The sequence below is a fragment of the Populus trichocarpa genome, chromosome 6, assembly GCF_000002775.5.
Source record: "Populus trichocarpa isolate Nisqually-1 chromosome 6, P.trichocarpa_v4.1, whole genome shotgun sequence".
NCBI classification, from domain to species: Eukaryota; Viridiplantae; Streptophyta; class Magnoliopsida; order Malpighiales; family Salicaceae; genus Populus; species Populus trichocarpa.
In genome coordinates, this window is record NC_037290.2 from 20,597,788 (window position 1) to 20,621,827 (window position 24,040).

At 35.2% G+C, this 24,040-nt stretch overlaps 2 protein-coding genes across 5 annotated transcripts; one reads left to right on the plus strand and one right to left on the minus strand.

The window, feature by feature from the left end:
* Positions 1-16: 16 nt before the first annotated feature.
* On the plus strand, positions 17-11,178 carry LOC7455616 (ubiquitin C-terminal hydrolase 12). The gene is made up of 32 exons (XM_024603665.2): positions 17-212; positions 434-497; positions 642-789; positions 904-1,061; positions 1,688-1,953; positions 2,052-2,270; positions 2,344-2,452; positions 2,531-2,646; positions 3,254-3,352; positions 3,515-3,624; positions 4,215-4,289; positions 4,514-4,592; positions 4,687-4,833; positions 4,950-5,030; positions 5,143-5,262; positions 5,356-5,478; positions 5,892-5,969; positions 6,062-6,150; positions 6,245-6,353; positions 6,548-6,616; positions 6,695-6,805; positions 7,024-7,079; positions 7,177-7,354; positions 7,449-7,550; positions 7,646-7,717; positions 7,995-8,060; positions 8,271-8,336; positions 9,599-9,685; positions 9,791-9,907; positions 10,078-10,152; positions 10,285-10,371; positions 10,598-11,178. The coding sequence occupies exons 1-32, from the start codon at positions 183-185 to the stop codon at positions 10,637-10,639; spliced, it is 3,348 nt and encodes a 1,115-aa protein (XP_024459433.1). The 5' UTR covers positions 17-182; the 3' UTR covers positions 10,640-11,178.
* A 4,355-nt stretch (positions 11,179-15,533) lies between these two features.
* LOC18100601 (probable glutamate carboxypeptidase AMP1) lies at positions 15,534-23,171 on the minus strand. Of its 4 annotated transcripts, XM_052454268.1 has the most exons (8): positions 23,013-23,171; positions 19,388-22,792; positions 19,236-19,337; positions 16,973-17,056; positions 16,777-16,865; positions 16,403-16,516; positions 16,150-16,266; positions 15,534-16,025 (listed from the first exon to the last, which is right to left on the minus strand). In XM_052454268.1, exons 2-8 carry the CDS (start codon positions 19,515-19,517, stop codon positions 15,930-15,932), a joined length of 732 nt encoding a protein of 243 aa, XP_052310228.1. In that variant the 5' UTR covers positions 19,518-22,792; positions 23,013-23,171; the 3' UTR covers positions 15,534-15,929. The 4 variants fall into 4 exon arrangements, with proteins under 4 accessions (XP_052310228.1, XP_052310226.1, XP_052310227.1 ...); XM_052454266.1 differs by lacking the exons at positions 15,534-16,025; positions 16,150-16,266; positions 16,403-16,516; ... (1 more) ...; positions 16,973-17,056; positions 19,236-19,337 and having other exon boundaries at positions 21,747-22,792; XM_052454267.1 differs by lacking the exons at positions 15,534-16,025; positions 16,150-16,266; positions 16,403-16,516; ... (1 more) ...; positions 16,973-17,056; positions 19,236-19,337 and having other exon boundaries at positions 21,747-22,806; positions 23,013-23,159.
* Between the last annotated feature and the right edge of the window lie 869 nt (positions 23,172-24,040).

The window sequence follows — 24,040 nt, forward strand, 5'->3', positions numbered from 1 at the left end:
TAAATAGCCTTCAAGCACCAACAAGGCCCGTTCTGCTCTTTCTCTCTCTAGCCACTGCCTTTGCGAGTGTCTCATCTGGCTACACTCAGAAAAATCCCGCTTTCGCTTCTTCTTCTCATTGTCTCCTCTCGATTTCATTCTCGCTTCTCTGATTCGCTCGATCGTACGGTCCATATCCACCCATGACTATGATGACTCCTTCACCGTTGGATGTATTCTCTTCCTATCTCATTCTCTCTCGCATGCCATTCAATTTTTATATTTTGCATTTATTTTTAATGTTTAGTTCTTGGATCTTTTACTGTTTCTGATTAATGTAAAATCGAGAGTTTTCTGAATTGGAATTGAAACTGAGTTTGATTTTTGTATGTTTTGATTTAGTTTAATCAAAGCTAGGGTTTATTGATTGTGTTTTTTTCTTTTGAATTTAAAGCAAGAAGACGAGGAGATGCTCGTGCCGCATTCAGATTTAGTTGAAGGCCCACAACCAATAGAAGGTTGGAGAGTTCAATCTGTTTTTTTTTTTTTCTAATTCGTATGGTGTGATCGAACGGATCTTCTGCTAGACTGTATTATATCGATTGATTTGTTAGGGTTTGGTAATTTGTGTGGTGATTGTTGTTTTTTTGATGTGGTGGTAGTGGCACAAGTGGAGCAAACTAGTACGGTGGAAAATCAGCCAGTGGAGGATCCCCCGTCCATGAAATTTACGTGGACTATTGAGAATTTTACTAGGTTGAACACAAAGAAGCATTATTCCGATGTATTTATTGTTGGCAGTTACAAATGGTAGGTGGATAAACCGTGAAGTCTATCTGTTTGATCAGTTGGAATTTTTTTCGAGTTGCAATTTGTAGTGTGTGGATCGGTTGTGGTTAATCTCATTTGGTATGTTTTTAACAGGCGAGTACTGATCTTCCCTAAAGGAAACAATGTGGACCACTTGTCGATGTATTTGGATGTTGCTGATTCTACGACTTTGCCATATGGATGGAGTAGATATGCGCAATTCAGCTTGGCCGTGGTCAATCAAATTCATAACAAGTACTCAATTAGAAAGGGTATCTTCTTTGATGTTACGATTTAATGGCACTTTTCGTTAATGTAACTTTTGTTGTTCTTAATTTATTAATAAATTTTGTTTGGATCGATTTGTTATTGAATTGTCACGTGGATTGCTTGCTTGAGCACATTATCATATTTCCTGTTGAGCACATGTTCATTCTAATCAATAATTGATTGGCAATTTGTTATCTTTTATGACCTTTATAGATATATTATCAATATTTGCCTATTTTATAATCTTATGACTTTGAAGACATATTGCCAATGATTGTTTATTTCACAAGTGTATTGAAAGAAAAGTGAGTGCACCAATGTGGTGCCCTATATGCACAAGGTTAGAATTCTGCTTACACAAGCTCTAGTATGAACGCCACAATAAACCACCAACAGAGTTTGGAAACCTTGACCATTTGCCAATAATATGATCAATTACTTGACTATCTTGTCCTTTGAGGGTTTGTGCTGTTTGGTAACTTTGTTGTTTTTTCTTTGCTGTATGTAGCAATATCTCGTTTTTGTTCTTAAACATGCTAGCATGGTAACTCCATATATTGTGATCTTTAAAAGCAGTCAAAGTAACTCCATATATACTCTGTTCTCTTTTAAAAATAAACATTTGCAGACACACAACATCAGTTCAACGCAAGAGAGAGTGACTGGGGTTTTACATCTTTCATGCCTCTGAGTGAACTTTATGATCCAAGTAGAGGATATCTAGTGAACGATACAGTTGTTATTGAAGCTGAAGTTGCTGTCCGTAAGCTTCTAGATTATTGGTCCTATGACTCGAAGAAGGAGACAGGCTATGTAGGACTGAAGAACCAGGGAGCAACATGTTACATGAACTCTCTCCTACAGACTCAGTACCATATTCCTTACTTCCGAAAGGTTAGCACATTCTCAGTTTTTCTAAGCTCTTCTTGACTTGTGTTAACACATTGTTGAAATGGAATTGCCTCATTCTGAAATATATATATTTTTTTCAGGCTGTGTACCACATGCCAACAACTGAGAATGACATGCCTACAGGAAGCATTCCATTGGCCCTGCAGAGTTTATTCTATAAGCTTCAATATAATGATACCAGTGTTGCAACAAAGGAACTGACCAAATCTTTTGGCTGGGATACATATGATTCCTTCATGCAACATGATGTGCAAGAACTCAACAGAGTCCTATGTGAGAAGCTAGAGGATAAAATGAAGGTATTGAACGTCCAACAGTTTTGAGACATGTTTTCATTAAGTTAAGTTTCCAACTTCTTTTCTGCTGGTCCAGGGGACTGTTGTGGAGGGGACTATACAGCAGTTGTTTGAGGGTCACCATATGAACTACATTGAGTGCATCAATGTGGACTACAAATCTACAAGGAAGGAGTCATTTTACGGTACTATTTGGTCAGCATTTAAATATTATGTGTAATGATGTTCACCTAAGGCACTGATGTGTGGGCATTACATGGCAGATCTCCAGCTTGATGTGAAAGGTTGTCGAGATGTTTATGCTTCTTTTGACAAATATGTGGAAGTTGAACGGCTTGAGGGTGATAACAAATACCATGCTGAAGAACATGGTTTGCAGGTCAGTTAAAGATAGTGAATAGAGCCAGATTATGAGATTGGTTTAAGCCAGCATGAAATATATACACCAGCTCACACAACTCTTGCATCACGCTCATACACATCAAAATATGGAAGCCAGTGCTACATAGCATCTCAGGGTGCCTTTTAAAAAAAGGAGCTCATTTTTAAGGCTTTTGTGAAATGCCTGAAGACCAATTATTTGTTCCAAGTCCTGAGCATTCATCATATCTGGTGGAATTTTTTTTGTCGTATCATAACTATGCTGAAATGTATGGTTTCATATCTGAAAATGAGCTGCATGTTCTATTGGTGTCATCAAAAGAGAGATGGTTCCTGAATTCCTAGTCAAATTGTGTGGATCCTGGTCAGACCCCTGTATAATATATTTTAGGTAGTTTGAGGAGTTCCCCATAGAAGTGGTGAACTTTATCCCAGCTTCTTTCTAAACTATGTCAGTTACAATGAGACCATTCTGTTGGAATATGGGCTATGAACATGCTTTTTTGTTGTACTCCATGATTCTTTTCTACTAAAACCCTTTATTTTAGATCATCTCCTACGACTATTCTTCTCATGGCATGTTCTTGAACTTGTATTTGTTTCAGGATGCAAAGAAGGGTGTCTTGTTTATTGACTTCCCCCCTGTTCTTCAACTCCAATTAAAGCGTTTTGAATATGATTTTATGCGTGACACCATGGTGAAGGTCAGTATTTGTAACTGGTTTCAATGCTAGATATGTTATCATGGGATTGTGCTGTGTTGTTATGAGCTGGAATATTTTAATAACTAGTGGATTGATTGATGGACAAATTGCTACTTAAGCCAAAATATGTTTGTTTCTACTTATTGATTTTTGCTTTTGTAGATTAATGATCGCTATGAATTTCCTCTTCAACTTGACCTGGATAGGGAGAATGGGAAATATTTATCACCTGATGCAGACAGGAGTGTTCGCAATCTATACACACTTCACAGGTAACTGTCATGTGGTGCTTTTACTTCCTAGATCTGAACATTGTATTGCAATAAATTTTATCATAAACCTGATAAGCTCCTTCACCATCTTGATTCATGGATTTTTTTCGTGCTTGATATGACTGCATTTAGCTGACTGGAACTGGTCTTTCTTGCTTCCCAAGGCTGCATAGTTTGTAAAGTAAAACAAAAATTTTAACTTTTTATATATTTAAACTAATATTATAATCATCACTATCGGAAACCACTACAAGTTTCAAACAAAAAGAAATGTTGAGTTGCTGCACTGTTTGAACCATTTTCATGGGATTGTTGATCTCCTGTAACCCCCCTTATCTCTGCATAAATAATCGTTGCTGTAATGCAATAGCAGCATGTGACGTGCATGACTTGCTTGAGTAGCCTCTAGGAATGAAAGACAACTCTATGAGCTTGTGTGGATAAAAGATAGACATGTTGGAGAAACATGAACTGCAAGCACGTAATATAAATCGTACATATTTCTGTGTAGCTTGGTAATTATGTTTGGTTTTAGGAATAAGTTTGTTAAAATGCTGACATCTCCAATATATTCTTGTTTTCCCTTGCAGCGTTTTGGTTCATAGCGGAGGGGTGCATGGTGGACATTATTATGCTTTTATCAGGCCAACCCTCTCTGATCAGTGGTATGTTTGTATACCTTGTGCTTGCTCATGCACACACATAATGCGGTCGAACGTGATAACATCAATGTTAGGAAAAAGAAACCTTTAACAACTTATGCTCATATATGAGTATAGTAGTCTCCTTAGTCTGCGCCATAACATTTTACCTGTGACTGAATGGTTATACTTTTGCTGAGAACTCATCTGTTTTTCACACCATAATATACTTGGTTTTCTTGTTTTAGGTTCAAATTTGATGATGAACGGGTGACAAAAGAAGATATGAAGAGGGCATTAGAAGAACAGTATGGTGGTGAGGAAGAGGTAATGGTTCTCAAACATTTCTGTAAATGCTGTCAGTGGCACACATGATTGATGGTGAACTGAATTTGTGCTCTTGTTCTGCTATGTCTAACAGCTACCTCAGACCAATCCTGGCTTTAACAATACTCCATTTAAATTCACAAAATACTCAAATGCATACATGCTTGTGTATATACGGGAAAGTGACAAGGACAAGATAATTTGTAATGTCGATGAGAAAGATATTGCTGAACACTTGAGGGTAAACTTCTTTGCTTTACTCATCATTGCAAGAAGTTCTGCAAATTTAGTTATGTTATCTGAGAGTCCACATGGCAATGAAGACTGATCATGGATTCATTCAACATCTCATTCCAGATAAGGCTGAAGAAAGAACAAGAAGAAAAAGAAGACAAGAGAAGATATAAAGCACAAGCTCACCTTTACACAATTATAAAGGTTTTTATTTCTCAACTTTAATTTTTATGATAGTATATTTTTAGTGATGACTAGAATCTATCTCAAGGGATGCTTGTAAGTCATAAATAAAGCAATTTATTACTGCATATAGGTCGCACGAGATGAGGACCTTAAAGAGCAAATTGGAAAGGATATTTATTTTGACCTTGTGGATCATGACAAAGTCCATAACTTCCGGATTCAGAAACAGATGCAGTTTAGTCTTTTTAAGGTACTAAATGGGTGTAAATTGATAAGCATTTTGACATTGTAAATGATGAGATAGTCCATAGTTTTCAATGTCTAATGTTGAGCTGGATTACAGGAGGAGGTTGCTAAAGAGTTTGGTATACCAGTACAATTTCAGCGATTTTGGATATGGGCAAAGCGCCAAAACCACACATATAGGCCAAATCGATCATTGACACCCCAGGAAGAAGCACAATCAGTAACTACCACTTATTTTCTCGTTCAAAATTAATTTTTATGAGTTGTGATAGCGTAGTGGTTGAGTGACTTGTATCTCTATTACATTTGGATGATTATTTATGCTCCAAGTAAGAACAGACATGGGATAAGGTTTCGGGAATTGTTTAGACATGGTGATCTGGGATGCCTTCTTTAGCTTTTGCCAGCTATGACCATGTGCTTTCATAGTACACACTTTTGGGTTGGCAATCCCAGTATCTGGCCTTCATTTTGTGACTGCCAGCATTGAAACTTTGTGACCATGACTATGGAATGATACTATTGCTTTGATCACATTGAAGTGCTTATTTAACTTGCACTGCGGCGCCTTAAAATGTTTTTTGGAGATTATTGTGTAATCTAATTTTGATGATAGCCATTTTGTGGTTGTAGGTTGGACAGCTGAGAGAGGTGTCAAATAAGACGCATAATGCTGAATTAAAATTGTTCTTGGAAATCGAGCTTGGACTGGTACCCTTTCTAAGCAATGATGAAATTTAATATCTGCACTTGTATTCCTGTCCAGAAATATTATTCTTCTACTGAGTGTTGCAACATCTCAGGATTTACGTCCCATTGCGCCACCTGAAAAAACTAAAGAAGATATTCTGCTTTTCTTCAAGCTTTATGACCCTGAAAAACAAGAATTGCGGTACATAATAATCTTTTCACTTGTTTTGCTGTCCTATTTTCGTTCATTGCATAGCTGATGCTCTCTGACACTACAACTTATTCCATGATTCCAGATATGTTGGTAGGCTTTTCGTGAAGAGTTCTGGCAAGCCAATAGAAATTCTAGCAAAGCTCAATCAAATGGCTGGCTTTCCACCCGATGAAGAGATTGAACTTTATGAGGTTTGTCTCTATCGAGTATGCTTAATCTTGTACCAACTATATACTTGTCTTCTATTATAGTTGGCTACCATAATTAGTCAGTCAAGAAAGGTGACTTCACCATACCACCAAACCTAGGGCGCAAGTTAATTCAATATTCATTAGCAGATATTGTCTTCTTAGCAGAAGGATTTTATTTAATGTGTGCTTTTCAGGAAATCAAGTTCGAGCCTTGTGTCATGTGTGAACATCTTGATAATAGGGCCTCATTTCGAATAAGTCAGGTATGTGCTTCTTTACTGATGCTGGAATGTTATCAGATTATCAGATTGGCAACTGACATTTTGCTACTTTATTCACAGATCGAAGATGGGGACATAATATGCTTTCAGAAATCTCCTCCTCTTGAAAAGGAAGAAGAATGTCGATATCCAGATGTGCCTTCATATTTGGAATATGTGCACAATCGACAGGTACTTTTTTCTTGAAATGAGATTTTCCAGGCATCTTACTTTCTTTTTATGGTTGAAATATAGAGATAGTGGCAGAGATTAGGCTCAAGAGTGGCGCCTTTTATGTTCCCTAGTTTTTATTCCCTAGTTAGATTATATAGAGTAATTCAATTTCATTAAAGCTTTCTCCTGATTTGTCAATTATAAACTCAATTCTTTTTCTGTTTGATTCTTTGTAGATAGTTCATTTCCGATCTCTGGAAAAGCCGAAGGAGGATGATTTTTGTCTAGAGTTGTAAGTACACATATCCCAAGTAATGTTTTATGCTCAGTTGAGAAGTCTCTGGTGCTGTCATATAGACACTCATAATCTACTCTTGATGTGTTTATAGGTCGAAGGTACATACTTATGATGATGTTGTCGAAAGAGTGGCCCGCCAAATTGGCCTGGATGATCCATCCAAAATCAGGTTGACATCCCACAACTGCTACTCTCAGCAGCCTAAGCCGCAACCAATTAAATATCGAGGAGTGGAGCATCTATCAGATATGTTAGTTCACTACAATCAGGTATCTGTTACATGGGTTGAAGTCTTGGTCTTTATACTGTTAATGAAATTATATAATGTGGCTAATAATTTCTTTTTTCCCCTTATTTCTCTAGACTTCTGATATCTTGTATTACGAAGTTCTGGATATTCCTCTTCCAGAATTGCAAGGTCTAAAAAATTTGAAAGTTGCTTTCCATCATGCTATTAAAGACGAAGTAAGTGTGAAATCTTTGACTATCTTACTGTCATGCCTTATCTTATCGATCATCCTCAAGTGTCTTTCTTCTAATCTTATTGCAATTGTTTTTAGGTGGTAATTCATAACATTAGATTGCCTAAACAAAGCACCGTGGGAGATGTGATTAATGAACTTAAAACGAAGGTGAGAAATTTTAAATTCTAACCTCTTAGCTGTAGTTATGAAAAGCATATTTTATATGTGCCTGCTTGATCTGGACAGTGATTTATAATACCCAAGACGAAAAACTGATTTTCCTCTTAGATAGTGGTTTTGTAGCTATTTTCTTCTTAATCTTTTTCTTTGAGGCATGGCTTTTACATTTCTGTACTTCTTTATTGTGTTATTTTAACTTCTCATAGTATATTTACTTTTCCTTGCACATGATGAATTTGTTAATGCTTGGTTCATACTGAAACAGGTAGAATTGTCTCACCCAAATGCTGAACTTCGACTGCTTGAAGTTTTCTATCACAAGATTTATAAGGTACTCACTGGTTTTGGTTAGCAAATAAGATATTGACTTAAACACCGAAGTTTTGTTTGCTGCCAAATAATAAATATCCTTCTAGGTTAAATAGTGATGATAATGTGCTGGACAATGTGTTGTTCTGTGAAACCTGATCCATGAGTTTCAGTCTTTTTAATCTAATGATTGGATTTCCTGCAACATCATTTTGCCATCTTGTCATTGCAGATCTTTCCACCCAATGAAAAAATCGAGAATATAAATGATCAGTATTGGACATTACGGGCAGAGGAGGCAAGTCCTTTTCTCCTTTTCTCCCTTTCTTTTCTAGGAAATATCTTGAATGTGTCTGCCTCTATAGTCTCTACTACCTTTCTTCTATGATTTTGTAAATGAAGCATCATGGTTAAGCCGTGGATGAAGTTGGACTTGACCCTAAAATGTGAGGGCATAGGGCATGAATGTGTAAAAGCATGTATGCCTGTGGGTGTGGAGTGTGTAATGGTTTTGAGAGTGTACTAATATGAACTACTACAGGTGTGTACCAAATAAAGGGTGAATGGGATGTTTTGCCATTGTACTTAAATTTTTCTTAAGTTTTTTCCCTTTTATATATTTTTTTGTGTGGATTCTGCCCTTTTATCTATATTCCTGTTAAGGTATGTGCCCTTCCCATTCAACTCTGTTAATTTGTGTGACACATGTCAAGTTTTGATTCATTGAACCACAATAATTTGATGCGTGGAAATTAAGAAAAAAGCTTTGGAAAAAAATCCAAACCTGATTTTTTACCTATTTGTTAATAACTCTCGTCAAGTTTACATATTGGGTTCAGATTTGTTTTTGTTTTTTTTGTTTTTACTTTTTCTGATCTCTTTTCTTAATTTCTACCTGTCAATTTATTATGGTTCAGTGAATAGACTTGTGGCACACAAACTAACAGAGTTGGATGGAAGGGCACATATTCCTTAACGAAAGTACAAGGGGTAGAATCTGTAAAAAAAGTACATGAGCAAGAACCATAAAAAAACATGAGTATAGTGGCAAAACGTGCACTTACCTGCCAAATAAAATTGTAAGCTTCTATTAAGAATACACCATTGTCATGTGCCCGTGCCAAAAATTTCACCAAGGATGTGTGAAATGGCAATTAGTAATCAGTGCCCCATGCTTACATAATATGTTTCTAGAAACTGTCTCTTGAAATTTATTAATTAAAATGAAAAATATGATCTTTTTAAATTTCTGTTGAACTTTTAACTTCCAGATTATTATGAAATATATTATCGTGGCTTAAGTATTTTTTGTTAATAAATCTATCAAATGCTTATTTAGTAGAATATTTGAAGGTCGAAGGTTATTGAGTGGCTAATTTTTGCAAATAGCCTGGGGCATGATTAGTGAGTACCCTTCTGAACTAGCAAATGTCTGTTAACCTAGGCCAATGGACAGGCAGTATAATGTATACTTTCAGCTGGTTAACAATCCTGGACACTCCTTCAGACATAAGATCATGTATCAATAATGAAGCCCCCTCTCTTTTTCTAATTCAACAGATCCCTGAGGAAGAAAAAAATCTTGGTCCCCAAGATCGCCTGATTCACGTGTATCACTTCACAAAAGAGTCTGGACAGAATCAAATGGTATGGTTTATAGATACTTTAACCACAAGCTTTCTATCTAATGGCTGTTATGGAATAGAGAGGTTTCCAGGTTCTTACATACTACTACATTTGTGTCCTCAACAGCAAGTACAGAATTTTGGTGAACCCTTTTTCTTGGTCATCCATGAAGGTGAAACTTTAGCTCAAGTTAAAATGCGCATACAAAAGAAACTGCAGGTCCCTGACGAGGAGTTTGCAAAGGTATTTTATTTGCACTGTTTGGTCAAGGAAACAATCACATAAGCCTCCCTCTTGACACTGTAACAATTATCATGCATTGTATTGTAAAGTTTAGCTTTTGCTTTCCTCAGTACGTGTTTATATTTCAATTATGAATCAGTTCCTCATTAACCCCTTGTTTGGTTTCTCAGTGGAAATTTGCATTTCTGTCGCTGGGTCGTCCAGAGTACTTGCAGGATTCTGATGTTGTGTTCACCCGCTTTCAGGTGCTGTTACAAGTCTTTTTCTCCTCCCTTGCGAACTTCCATTTTTTCATAGCATTTCCTAGAAAATTGGACATTATTGGTGCTCTTTTCTTTTATGGTATATGCATTTAGTATTTTTCCCTTTTCTTTCAGAGAAGAGATGTTTATGGCGCTTGGGAGCAGTACCTTGGCTTGGAGCACCCTGATAATACTCCTAAAAGGTCTTATGCAGTTAATCAGGTTTGTGTTACTCATACAACTACAATTACATCTATGGGTTTGCTAAGACTGCCTCCTTAATTGACTACTATTTTAGCAAGGACTCTGAGATCAGTTCTTACTCTTATGAAAGTTAGAATCATTCAGTTTTGTCAATATATGCCGTGTTAGCGTTACCCTAGTTTTTTCTGTTTGTCTTGTGAAACTATGGAGTTAGTTTTCATTGATTGGTCTCAAAATGTTGCAGAACCGCCACACATTTGAGAAGCCAGTTAAAATATACAATTAGGGAAGAGCTGATTACCCTCTACCTGCACATAAAGCCGAGTAGGACATCTCATGCTACAATATAGAGGATGAGAAAAGTGGTACATTGAAGGGAGAAGACAATGAAGCTCGAATTAAAGTAATTTCTGTAGGATTTGATAATTGGTTTTGTAGGGTATATGTCTCTCTGACGTGATCGGGGGAAGGTGGAAGGTCTCCCCTCCCTTATGTAGTTTTTTTTGTTATTGTTGATATGCCCTGCTTGAGCTCCCGTCTTTTCTAGCCTTTCTCCTAATGAAGACACCTCCTTGCTTTATATAAAGCTCCAGGGTAATTTAGCAGTACATAAGAAGATTTTGACTAGGGGGATGCATACCGGGTATAGTTGGCCGAGTTTGACATTTGATTCTTTGTTTTTCCTTGTCTTGGGGGATGGGCTTGTAAAATGGTTGCTTTACATTTCCGAGCTTAGCTGGTGTAGAAGAACCGTCTGCTGTGCAGCTCAGGTTGGTTTTATAGCACCTTTGTTAATTAATATAAGTGTTGGTTCACATTTGTTTCCGGAAGGCTTTTGCTGCTGTGCAAAATCTCTTAATGGGTCAAGACTTGAGAATTTTTCTCTCCTAAAAGTCTCTATCCAAGGCACAGGGGAGCCCTATGGTGGGTCTTTACCGACCACTATAATGGTCTTTCGCTGGGAGGTAATGGGACGTCGTTTTATTCCGTCACCTGTGGGCTGTGGCTCGTCATGAGCTCACATTCAAAGCGGTGAATCTCGCTATCCTTTCTTATTTTATGGTGGTGTTCGATCTCATCAAGTTACTGCAACAAATGCAGAATGATATCGAGCGGCGGGTTAGCTTGGATGGATGAACCCCAGCTCTAACTGTTAGGCCTTGCTTGCAGTTTGTTGACAGAATTTCAAAATATGGTTGAATTCAGAACAGGAGAATCTGTTGTTCATTTATGCTGGAAAGGTTATTGCGTTGCAATATGCTTCTTTTTCTTTGCCGCAATCAGGGCAGGATGCCAGATGTATGTCGTTTTTCCAAATTCTTCAAAAGTGAAGATGGATTAACCTAGCCTTCCTCATGATTAGATTTTCAAGATAGCCAATCACACGTACATGGGATTAGCATGTCCTGAGTCCAAACTAGAGAGAGAGAGAGAGAGAGAGAGCTTTGTTTGTTGTGTTTTGAGAGCGACGAGTGAGTGGATGGATGTTTCTCATCGCTTTTATAGAAAGACTATCATTGTCCGTTTTGCGCAGTTGTGTTAAATGTTTTTTTTTTCTTATAAAAAAAATATTCAACCATTGATAATTTATTTTCTAATAATAAAATAAAATTTATCTTAAACTTAATAATGTATATTAAATGATATTTTTTAAAATATTAATGCGGTGTTATATTAGAAAATATATTTTTTTGAAATATTGATATGATGACATTTTAGATAGATTTAGATTAGTCAGTCAAATTTACGAGTTGGATCATAATATCATGATGACTCTTTAGAAAAAAACTAGAATAAATTAAAAAAATCAATTTCTAATTAACCTAATATTGTAGGATGAGTTTTTTTTAAAAAAAATAAAATAAAATTAACTTGCCAAAGCTGTGATCCAGGTCAAAATATTGTGATAATCTTATAAAAATCAAATTGAAAAAATTCTAAAGCTTGATTTATAACCAATTAAATGTTGAAAGATGAATTTAAAAAAAAATCAATTAAAAAAATAACAAAAAAAAACTCAGGTTAATTTAGATTAACTTTTTACACTCGTGATTTGAATTATGAGATTAAAATAACTTCATAAAAAAAATAAAAAAAAATTATAAAGTTTTATTTTCAATATATTCAATGTTGAAGATTAAAAAAAAAATGAAAAACTAAATTTATAAGATTAGGATAACTCCATATAAAGTAAATTGAAAAAAAAATTATGGAGCTCAATTCCCATTAAACTTAATATTAAAGGATGAAATTGAAAAAAAATCTAAATAAACAAAAAAAAATGTGTTGTTGGAGGATGAAATAAAAAAAAATTCAATTAAAAAAGATCGAAAAAAAATTAACCGTGTAAACCCAGGTCTACATGCCAAGCCTGAGACTTAGATCATGTGATCAAGATAACCTTTTAGAAAGAAAATAAAAAATAATTATGAATCCCAATTAAAAACATATTTAATTAAAAAAATTACTAAGTCCAATTTCCAATCAACTCAATATTGAAGGATGAAATAATAAAAAATCAATTAGAAAAAGTAGCAAAAACAATAAGTCAACCCAGATTAACCTTTTAAATTTATAACATTAGTTATGAGATCAGGATAAATTCATAGAAAGTAAATAAAAAAAAATATGAAACCCACTTTTAATATATCTAATGTTGAACACAAGAAAAAAAAACTAAAATTAAGAGGTTGATATATAACCCTATAAAAAAATAAAAAAAAATTAAGAAGCATAATTTTCAAAACAACCTAATATTGAAAGATGACATTAAAAAAAAAATTGGGTTATTAAAGGGTAAAATTGAAAAACAAATAACTAAACAAAAATGAAAAAAAAAAACACAAAACACCATTCTAGTGAGTGAATAGTATTTTATAAATATAGCTACAATGATTTATCCACATCTTCTAACATAGTTATTAAACTTGGCTCGAGAGTTGAACTGACCATGGAGCTAAGTTTCGGGTTACACAGGTTGATCCGGGTCAACCTGAAAAAATAGAAAAAAAATTATGTTTGAGGTTTTAATATTCCACATGGAAAAGTTTTGAAATAATGTTTATGGATGTTGATTATAAAAAAAAAAAAAAGTGAAGTGTATTATAGTTATCCGACATTTAAAAATTAAAAAACAATTCATGTAAATATAGGCTATAAAAAAAATATGAAGTGTAGTTTATGTATCTCTTATTGTAAACTTAAGAGACCATCCATGTGCAAGTAGGCTACATATAGTTATTCTGCATCAAGAAATTTAGAAACAATTTATGTAGAAGTAGACTATATATAGTTATCCTATATTGAAAAATTAAAAAATAATCCATGTGGATACAAACCATAAAAAAGAAACATATAGTGTATTATAGTTATCCCACATCGAGAAATTAAAAAATAATCAATTTGGATGTAGTCATATATAATTATCCCACATTAAAATATTAAGAAACAATACATGTCGATATAAGTTATATATAAAGTGAAGTGTAATATAATATAGCTATCCCATATAAGCAATATATATAAAAAAAAGTGAGGTGTAATATAATATAGTTATCCCACATTAAATAGTATAGTTATCTTATCTTAAAAAGTAAAACAATTCAAGTAAATATAGACTATATATAGTCACCACTTATAAAAAAAAATTAAGAAACCATACATATAAATATAAATTATAAAAAAAATATGAAGTATAATATAATTATCTCATATTAAAAAAGTAAAACAATTCAAGTAAATATAGGCTATATATAATCATCATTTATCAAAAAATTAAGAAACAATTATATGGATTTAGACTATAAAAAAAAGATACGTGAAGCGAAGTATTCATAAATTAATTTTATATTTTTTGAATTTATTAAAAAATATAAAAAAGTCAGGTTTTATCCGGGTTATGCCGAGTCATCTGGGTTTCAAGTTGACCCGAGAGGTTGTCTAGATTTAACTGGATCATTTACAAACCTAAATTTTTATAATTTAAAACCTGAACAAGATCTCTTCAAAGTTTCAAATTAACCAGTTAAGCTAAGTCGGGTTGCTAAATATGCTTTTTAATGTTTTGTTAATATCAGTTCAAGCAAAAGTTTCGACGTTTTCGTTCCAAACTCGGAATTAAAAACATCTTCCCATGGAATAAGTCTCACATATACCTGAAAGTTCTTTTATTTTAGGTAAATATTTTAATTAAATGTCATTCTTCTTCTTATTATTTTTTAATTCTTGAACAACTTTATTATTATTATTATTATTCATTCAAGAAATAGACGCAACATTTGACCTGTCACCAGAATCTGCGCGAGCATTTTAAAGGAGCTTAAAATTCATGGTGTACAGATTGAAGACAGACGACAGTAATGAAATGATAGAGGAAAAGAAGAAGAAAATGAGGATTTTTCTATATTGGGAGTAAGGCTACAACACCCCCAGGAAGCATTAATCTATTAAGCTGAATATATATATATATAAAAGCATTAATCCAATCGTGGAGACGTTTATAATTCGCTTAATTCTTTTTCTAAGTTCTTCCAATTTGATGTAATAGAGTATTCTGAGAGTGTGTTTGACAGTGTGGTAGTGGTTGCTTTTCAAATAGCTTTTCGTGCCGAAATACATGCCAATGTTTTTTTATTTTTTAAAAATCATTTTTAACATCAGCATATCAAAACGATCCAAAAGGTACAAACCGCACTCAATTTTAGCTAAAAAAAAAAATTCAAAATTTGACGAAACACAGGTTGGAACGCACAACCAAACAGTCTCTGAATTAGCTTGATATCATTACCAAAATTATAAATTTTTCATATTAACATAGTTAATCAAAATTTATTTTTTATGTTTTTTTTACTTTATTTTATTTTTCTATATTTAATGGCCTATAAATCAAGATACATCATTTGCTTTTTTTTAAAAAAAAAATATTTTTTTTCTCGAGTTATCCTAATCATTTTTCTTTTAAAGCTTGATTCTACAATCGTTTTCTATTTATTTTTATATAATTAAAATAAAATCAGCTTATTTATCTAATCAAATCTAGTACTCAAATTACTTATTATTTTTAAAATATACTTACGAAAATTAAATATTATTTTTTATATGTATATAAAAGAAAAGGCTGACCTCGTAGAGAATAGCAGGCACCAATAGTAGTTCTTCGTAATTTTGTAAAGATTCAAACAGGAAAAAAGAAGAAAAAAGGAGAGGTAAGAAGTTAAAGGTGGCAGGAAGATAACCAAAGCTCCTGAGACGATCTTGAATTTCAGGAGTACAATTCTGATTGTTCTTATAAACTACAACGACCACTAATCTATTTTCAAGACCCAATAATCAATGCACCAAATTCCACGCTGATTTCCTGTCAATCTCCGAATCTTTATTTGTAAAGATTCACAAGGGAATCCATCATCAACTAATCTTCAATATGTTTTGTTTCAAAATCATGCAGTAGATTTCTGCATTTTCAGAGCTTATCTCTCCTATCTTTCTATCAAATCAATAATCAATAATCACATGAAAATGTAGGCAGCCCTTTCGATGGCTCTGGCAACTCTCCATATCTCATGCTGAATTGCTGCTTACCTGTTTTGTTGGCTTTTGCTACTGGATTGAGAGAGAGCATTTGCTATTCCATGGAAGAAATCCAGTTTGCTTTCATAGTCACTTGGAGGCAACTAAATCTACAAAGATTTATGTTGTTGAGGTTCGTCACAATACTACTATTTACTATGATCCAAAGTCAAGACCAGCTATCGCACAAGTTTACGCTCTCGAGTTAAATACGAGGAGAACGCTTACAAGATGCTTAAACCATTGCCTTCCTCGAAGCCCTTCTGCATCCAGGAAGCCTCTTTCAGCAGGCATCAGCCGATCATTCAAAACTCGCAACTTCAAATCTACATAATCCCCCCTGCTCTCTCAATTGCTGCATTGAAAAACAATACATACCCCCATAATTAGTTGAGAGAGAGCTGAATCGCCATAAAATGTAATAGGTTTTCATTATCTCCCCTTAAATACAGAGAGTCCAATAATTACTTCCACAGTTTACCTTGATTTCATGCTCCACAACCTTGGCAGCAGAGGCAAGTTCTTGAATCGAGTTTACTAAAGCATGAAGAGATATGTTCCAGTCCAATAGTTTGCTCAGGGAACCTGTATGCCCCTGCCAAGGTACATAATGAATCTGAAGGAAGCATCCCCGGGTTTCAAATAGAAATGCAATAATCATCACTGTTGGCAAGTTTCCGTTCATCTTGGTCACTTGATAGTTTTTTTTACATTTTCTATGAGTAGTCAAACCTCACAACTCATTTCTATGAGGCTAAAGCAGAAACTCAACATCCAGTCTACTTTATTTAACTGACAAGATATATTTTGGAGAAATTTTGATCCATCCTTGCACATCCAAGATCAGATGCGCACCTGTAACTGCTCCACATAAGAGTGGTAATCAAATGGAAGAATAGACTCATCAGCCAGGTGAAGGGCTAAAAGTCCCCAAATTCCAGCAACTGAAACAACAAAAAACAGAAAAGCCATTTTTAATTGAAAGCTGTTGTGAGTGGCCTTATAATTTATCTGACAGTATGCATGCATTTTGACAGAAAAAGACAGTGACCAGCCACATGATGATGAAATAACGAGTCAGCGTGTTTTGTCAACCACTCATAGGAGTCAAAAGCAGTGTGATAGACAGGGAAATCTGAACAAGTATAAGTTTCCAGCTTTCACTTAGTATCATTATCAAATAAAACTTGTGAGAAGCTAAGCAATGAGCTTCAAATCATCTTCTGCCATTATATGTGCTATTGCACTAGTAATGCTCTTTCAACTGGGTTTAACTTAGCCCAAGCAGGGTTTCTGACAGTTTCTTCTTTGCCTTCAACCATGACACCAACCTCTCAAGTTCTTGCACAATCAGAGTCACATAATAAAATGCTTTTCAAAACACAGACAGTAGCTGCTAACCTCGGAAGAAAACCACCCAGAACCATTCTTACTCAATCTCTCACTCCGGCAGGACCAGCAGTCTGCCCTCCCTACTGCCCTAAGAATTGAGCTAGTATGGCTTGACTTTCACCAGCGGCATACCCTTCTCTCTCTCTCTCTCTCTCTCTTTTTCTTTTCCTCTCTCCTTTCCAGTGTGTTTTCTTCAGATCTAGATTTTTTTTTTATAGACCTGTCTTGTTTTCCTTGCAAATAAATTTATATCCACGTCAACATGATTCTATATCTATCCATTTATTGTGCGAACATAGCTACAGTCCTTGATGCCCATTGTCGGGGCTGTCTGTTCACTGTTTTGCTGTGATTGGGAAAGCTTCGTTCCTTGGTTTATGGTGTACCAAAGCCCTGCTCCATCCATCTAAGAAGTTCACAGGAGAAGAATTCCCAGTTTGTAGCTGTATTACCAGAGTCAATGCAGGTCAAGGAGATGAAAATCCAGTGATTTGTGTCATCATGTGTCTCTTAGTTTGGATTTTCTTTTCTATCTAGTGAGTTTTCTAGATAGTTTTCTCTTTACCATGGCTTTGTACCCATGATTCAAGCTAATGAAAGTTCTCATGTGCTTCTCAGAGAAGAAATAAAATTCATCAAATTACAAAACTGTTTCTGGCATTAAAAATTCATTTTAGAACTAGAAATTATCATCAAGGTTTGGATTATGAAAAGGACATTTTAAACATTAGTTCCCCGTCACAGCAAGAAAATTAGATAATCTCTGTCATACTATAATCATGTTTGAAACGTTCCTGGGGAAGTTTATCATTCCAATTTTTGGTTGCTCTCAAACTTCAAGAACAGAGACACCGCCGTGTGTCACGATGCCAAAACATAGACAAAGACACGACCCAAAAGCAGGGAAGACGAGGACAGGCAGGGATGTTACTCCTATGATACCATGGCCAACAACAAAATTCCTAAAAATTATCCTAATCCCTGATCCTTTAGCTACAATAATATTCACGAGGCTGATTAAAAACAAAAATGCACACCTAAAGCTATTCAAATTCCTGAAACAATTCCATTCGAGCTCCTGATAAACAAATACCTTCATACTCTTACATTTGCATGATCAAAAACCTAAACAACAGATTAGCATGAGTAAAGACTCTTCTTTGTCGAGGAACCTAGCAATTTACCACATACACGTTAAGATACGGTAGAAAATAGCAGTCCTGACATCCCCCCATCCCCCCATCCCACCCCTCTCCAAGCAAATATGGTTCCGTTTCTGTAGAACTATTACAGTTGCCAGACTTCGGGACCAGAAAAATAAACATTTGAAATTGCTGAAAGGTCCCATCCACTTTATAAGGAGATGATGGAAGTATCTTTCTCCCTCCTCCCAAAGAAATCAAACCATGGACACAATAATTTTGTCAAATGTATTCTTTATCGATACTGCATATTGAGTCATGTCAAAAAGATTATTCTTGATGAGGATCAAACTTCATCCAGTTACCCTTCCAGCAGGTTAAAAAATGAGTTTCAGTCTAATGTTAAGTTGTATTCTTGTTTTTTTAGTTTTTCTTCACCATGGCAAGATATCGATTTAAAAAAAAAAAAACAATTCAAAAATACCACAAAAAGTCACAACGTCAGATCCACCTTCAGAGACACTCCAGCCGTAGATCCAGAGCCGTATACTTGCCTCATCCACACCAGATCACTGCCTAGAAACAACCATAACTGTTAGATATAAACGTCCCATCATCTCAACCGTTCCCTGTAAGAAAGTTCACAGATCTACAATAGGAGCATCACACTTGATCACTAACTCAGGAAATCAGGACCGTAATCTAATTTCAGATTGATCAGATATAGATCGTCGGATTAGATCGGAAGCGATCTAGACCGTCTAAAAGAAGTAAGCTCACCGAACCTTCTGTAAGGTTGCCTACACCGGATTCTAGCCTTGTATTCTTCTCTTTCATCGCCGGCGTTGCTTCTAGCCCGTGCTCGCTGTCTTCCGACCACGTCTCACGGATAAACCAACACAGAAAGACTCATATCCTCCTCTCGAGCAAACCCCAGTTTGTATTCATCGCCTTTGACGCCGTATATCGCTGGGAAAAGCCAGCGAAACCTTCGGCCAACCGAAGCTTCAAGCCGTCGATCCTCTTTCCCCGGACATCAAAGACCAACACAACCACCACCATTGTAGTCCTCTCACCGAGAGCTACCACATTCTTCCCTTTTTTTCCCGAATTTTGCGCCGGAAAATCCCGGTCCCTCCAACAGTGGCTGCCCGTGGGCTACACCCGCAACCAGGGGTATTTTCGAAATTTCCAGTGAAATTTAAGAGTATTCCGGTATTTTTACTGGCCAGTAGTATTCAGGTAAATTCAGGACTTCTAACTTCTAAGAGTATTTTTAATTTTTATTACATGTATTTGTATTTTATAAAATATCCTAAATAATAAAAATAACAACGCGTATCCAATGCCTGAATTTTCCCGTTGTCGCTCGCAAAAAGTCAGGGGATAGAATCTACAAGTTTTGAAAAAACAAATAAGAAGAGATTTTGGAACAGATAAAAAAAGAAAGAGACATAAGAAGAGAACATTACTAGATTTGATAGCGAAGAGGTTTTCTCCATTGACAATGTTGGGGTGTAAGAGGACCAAAAGGCAGATTGAACATAAACATAAACAAAGTTTTTCCTTATACTTTTCTTCCGTATTCTATAGATTTTGGTTTGTAATTGTATGATTATAAGATAAATATCATTGTTACGGCAAATGTAACCTCTCATTGACATTCTTGAATTTTTTATTTATGTTATTAACTTATTTTTTTATTTATATTTTTTTATTAATGTTGGTGTCTATGCCAACTTACACGCACCTCGATTTATCCCACGAACCCTGAAGTTAATGACCATGTAAACCTCCAGTGACCCTGAGATTTGTGGAGCTCGAACTGGTCACCTCTAGAAGTATTAAAGTATTTATTAATCCTTGTTGTGCTGAGTATGCATAATTGCATATAATAACTTTAAATGATTGATCATTATTTGAATAGATTGTTGTGCATGTTGATACGAGAGATTATGCATGTTATTTGCTTATGCATGCCATAAATTGAACAATGAAAAATAAAGATGTCCCAACATGATTTGTGTGGTTGTTGTTCTTTTGAAATATAATAGAAATTAATGTGTTTATGCTCTTTTAAACTTATATAAGAATATCATACGTTATTGTATGTAGGTAATTTTAATTTTACTTGAGAGAGAGTCCTTGATAAATTAAAATATTTCATTGTCAATTTAGATGATAAATACTCAGTAATATATTTTAGGAATCAATTTAGCTTGGTTATGTAAATAGCTTCAGTAAATTTATTTTATTATTGTGCTTTTGCTTGATTTCTATTTGGTAATTTGTTAATTTTCTTACACATATTCATCTATTTCATTTTTCAAATGATTTAGGATTAAAATGATTTCAATAGCTAATTTTAGTATATACTTGTTATCTAAAAATATATACAAAAACAAAATTGGAATAGGCAAATCCAGCTAGAGTTCTGCTCTTCTGATTGAAGTTGATATCGCTACCATCTCCTAGATAATATCACTGAGGTTCAACCCCATGTGATATCCAATATGATGTAGTCGCATCATATCAGATATTTCCTCAACTTATTTTTGTTTTTTAAATAGACATAAGTAGAAAAAAGAAATTCTATATGAAAATATTCTTAATGAATTTTATTTTAACTCTCCTCTTTGTATCTGTCTTTTTCTTCAAGGTGAGGCCATAAATAACTAATAGAATACACTAATTACCATAAAATTTTCGATTTTTAATGCCAAACAAACTCACATGGAAGGGGGGGAAAAGAACTAATGCTCAGACCCGGCATAAGGTTATTAAATTGTATGCGTACAATCTTGAAACTGTTATGCAGCACGTTAGAATTCAGTTCAATTCACTCCTCACCATGATCCCTTGTACAGCAAAAATGATTCTCAATTCCAAACACCTTATCTGGAGGAAATTTGATCCTACAGCTTTTGGAACCTTGCAAAGTGACTTTGCTGACTATTGCTTACGCCTACAATAATATAACGAGAGGATAGCTATACTGGAGATGCATCACAGACATATATCATACCGTGTTCAGTCCACTGGGGAGGGCATGACATGAACCCTACTGAGTTTAGTCTACACTCTTAACACTAGTGGATAAGACTTGGGAGATGCAGAACAAATGAATTGGTTAGCAGCTCAGCCAATAAATAGGACTCTGCTTGTGAGTTATGTATTGTTTAGGCTGCCCAAAACATTTTAGAAGTAGTTTAAAAGAAATGGGAATTCATTATCAAGCATACAGAAGAGTAACTATCAGGAGCTCCGAATCTTTGGGAAATGCACACCCTATTTCACCCTGAACAAATCGACCATGTTTTTTCAGTAGAAAACTGGATGTGTTCTTGATTTGAATCGATCTATATTACAAAATCCCCACACTAATTATACACAACATGCAAATCCATAACGAGTAGACAGCACTGTAAATTATCTAGCACGGTTATATCTAATTGTCATGAAACAAGACCTACCTCCAACTTACAACTTCAATCACTCACAAAAAGATGGCATATGTACCTGGATGGCTCAAAGCACCCCTCCTCTTTGGCTGACTTATTAACATTTTAGTGAGCTCCGAAACAGTGTGGCTGACAAATGCAGTCGATAGCATGGATCAGCTTTCTCCGAGGGCCCACCGCATCCGCACCCATATCCTTCAGCTTCTTCATGCTTAGATTCACCAGCTGAAACTTACTGAAACTCTTCTCTTGAAAAATCCTCACAAACTGCCGCAACCCAATTGATGCTAACCACCTGCTCAATCCACCAGCCTTTTGAAGCTTCTTCTCAAGAAGTGATGCCCTTAGCCTCTGATTTAGCAGCATCTCACCATCAAGGAAACTACCTGGCCCAAGCAAAAGTCTTGACCGCTTGATTGTTTTGGATATGTTCGAAACTCCAAGCGCATCAATAGACCTAAAAGTATCAGCTAGGTTTGGCTTTCTCGATTCCATGGTTACATTCAGTCTACGTAGACTGTGTAAAGCTGAAAAGTGGTGTGCGGGAGGAGTTGCTGTGGCAGTAATAGGATCACCACCTCTATTAGGAGCCAATGGTGCGAGTTTCTCCAGTTCATCAACTAAAGAAATCCTCCTGGTATTAGTAGTAGCCTCAATCAGAACAGTCGATTTATGATTGACTGCTTTCACCGGCACAGTTGCATCTGGCTTACTTGGTCCTGGGTCTAGCATCCTCCCAACAGGAAGGGGAGGCACCAGAATGGTGACTCTCTGCTTTTTTACTATAACCCAACCATCTTCTCCATCAGAATCATTCTTTTTGCTTGCAGGCTTCGCTGCTACATGTCTTTGCTTTGGTTTTCCCATGAATTCAGCCTGGAAGTGGAACCCTATTAGAAATGATAGAAACTACAAACAACAATTATTCTTTCCTAAACAAAATCACACTAATTCCTTATAAAAAGAAGCAATGTTCCGGTTTTAATTATCTATCTGGAAGAGCCAAGAAACCTAAAATAAGTTCCTTGATACCGAATATCTAAAATAAAATAGCAATAAAAATCAAATTGAAAGACAGAAAGACAGATGAAGTTACCCCAGCAAATAAAAGGGCTGCTGCAATCTGATTAATCGATCGATTAATTCGTATCCGCGAAGAACCAAGCAAGAAATGCCCTGATCTGGGGAGGATCTTCAGCTTGAGCTTCGATTGATTTTCTTCATCTTATATATATATCATAATGAATGTTGTAAAATAAAATGTAAAAGATCCAATCCAAATTGTGCTACTCTCGGGCCTAGAATATGATGTTAACAAGGCTAGGCCCATTTCTACTTTTGAAAAGTCTTATCAGTCTCTGTAATTGATCACAATTAACCAATTGATTAGTTTCCTGTGGTATTGGAAATAATTCATTTTAACAAAAACAAATTTTTCTAAGAGCGTTTATATATTTTTTGGATTGTCGTTCGTCATGTTTGTTGGCACTGGGCCTTGGCCCATTGACCCATTTTGGCTTCTATGAGGCCCCCAACTTTCTTTTCTTCTTCATTTAAAAAAAAAATCACAAGGGCGTTTGTCCGGGCCTTCGCTCCTCATAAATTTTAATTTTCTAACATTTAAATATACATTATTATACAGAGAACTAATTCTCCTCATGTTTTATTATCCATGTAAACAGTGTAATCCACGATACAGTCATAATTCTACCCTTTAAAAACCAAATGATTGAACACACAATCAGGGGTGAAATAATATTTTAACTTTATTGCACAGTATAATTACGTTCATATTTTTGAAAAAAAAAAACAAGTTAATGTCGAAGGGGTATTTTTTTAATTTTTACATTTTTTATATAGTTCAATTATCTAATATACATTGGGGTTAACTTTTTTTTTTTGGCTAAGGTGAAGGGGAATTTTTTGTTTTCTAGCATTGGGGTTTTTTGTTTTGCAATTATTGTATTGGACCAAGGGTGTTCTGATCTTTTTATAAATAAAAAAGATGGTTGGCACGTGCAGATCACATGCCATGAAGTCAGAGGCGCCAACGCTCTTTGGATGACGCGTGTGGTGCCTCCCGGTGATCGTTGGTCCCATTCTAGGGTGGTTTTCGAAGCATCG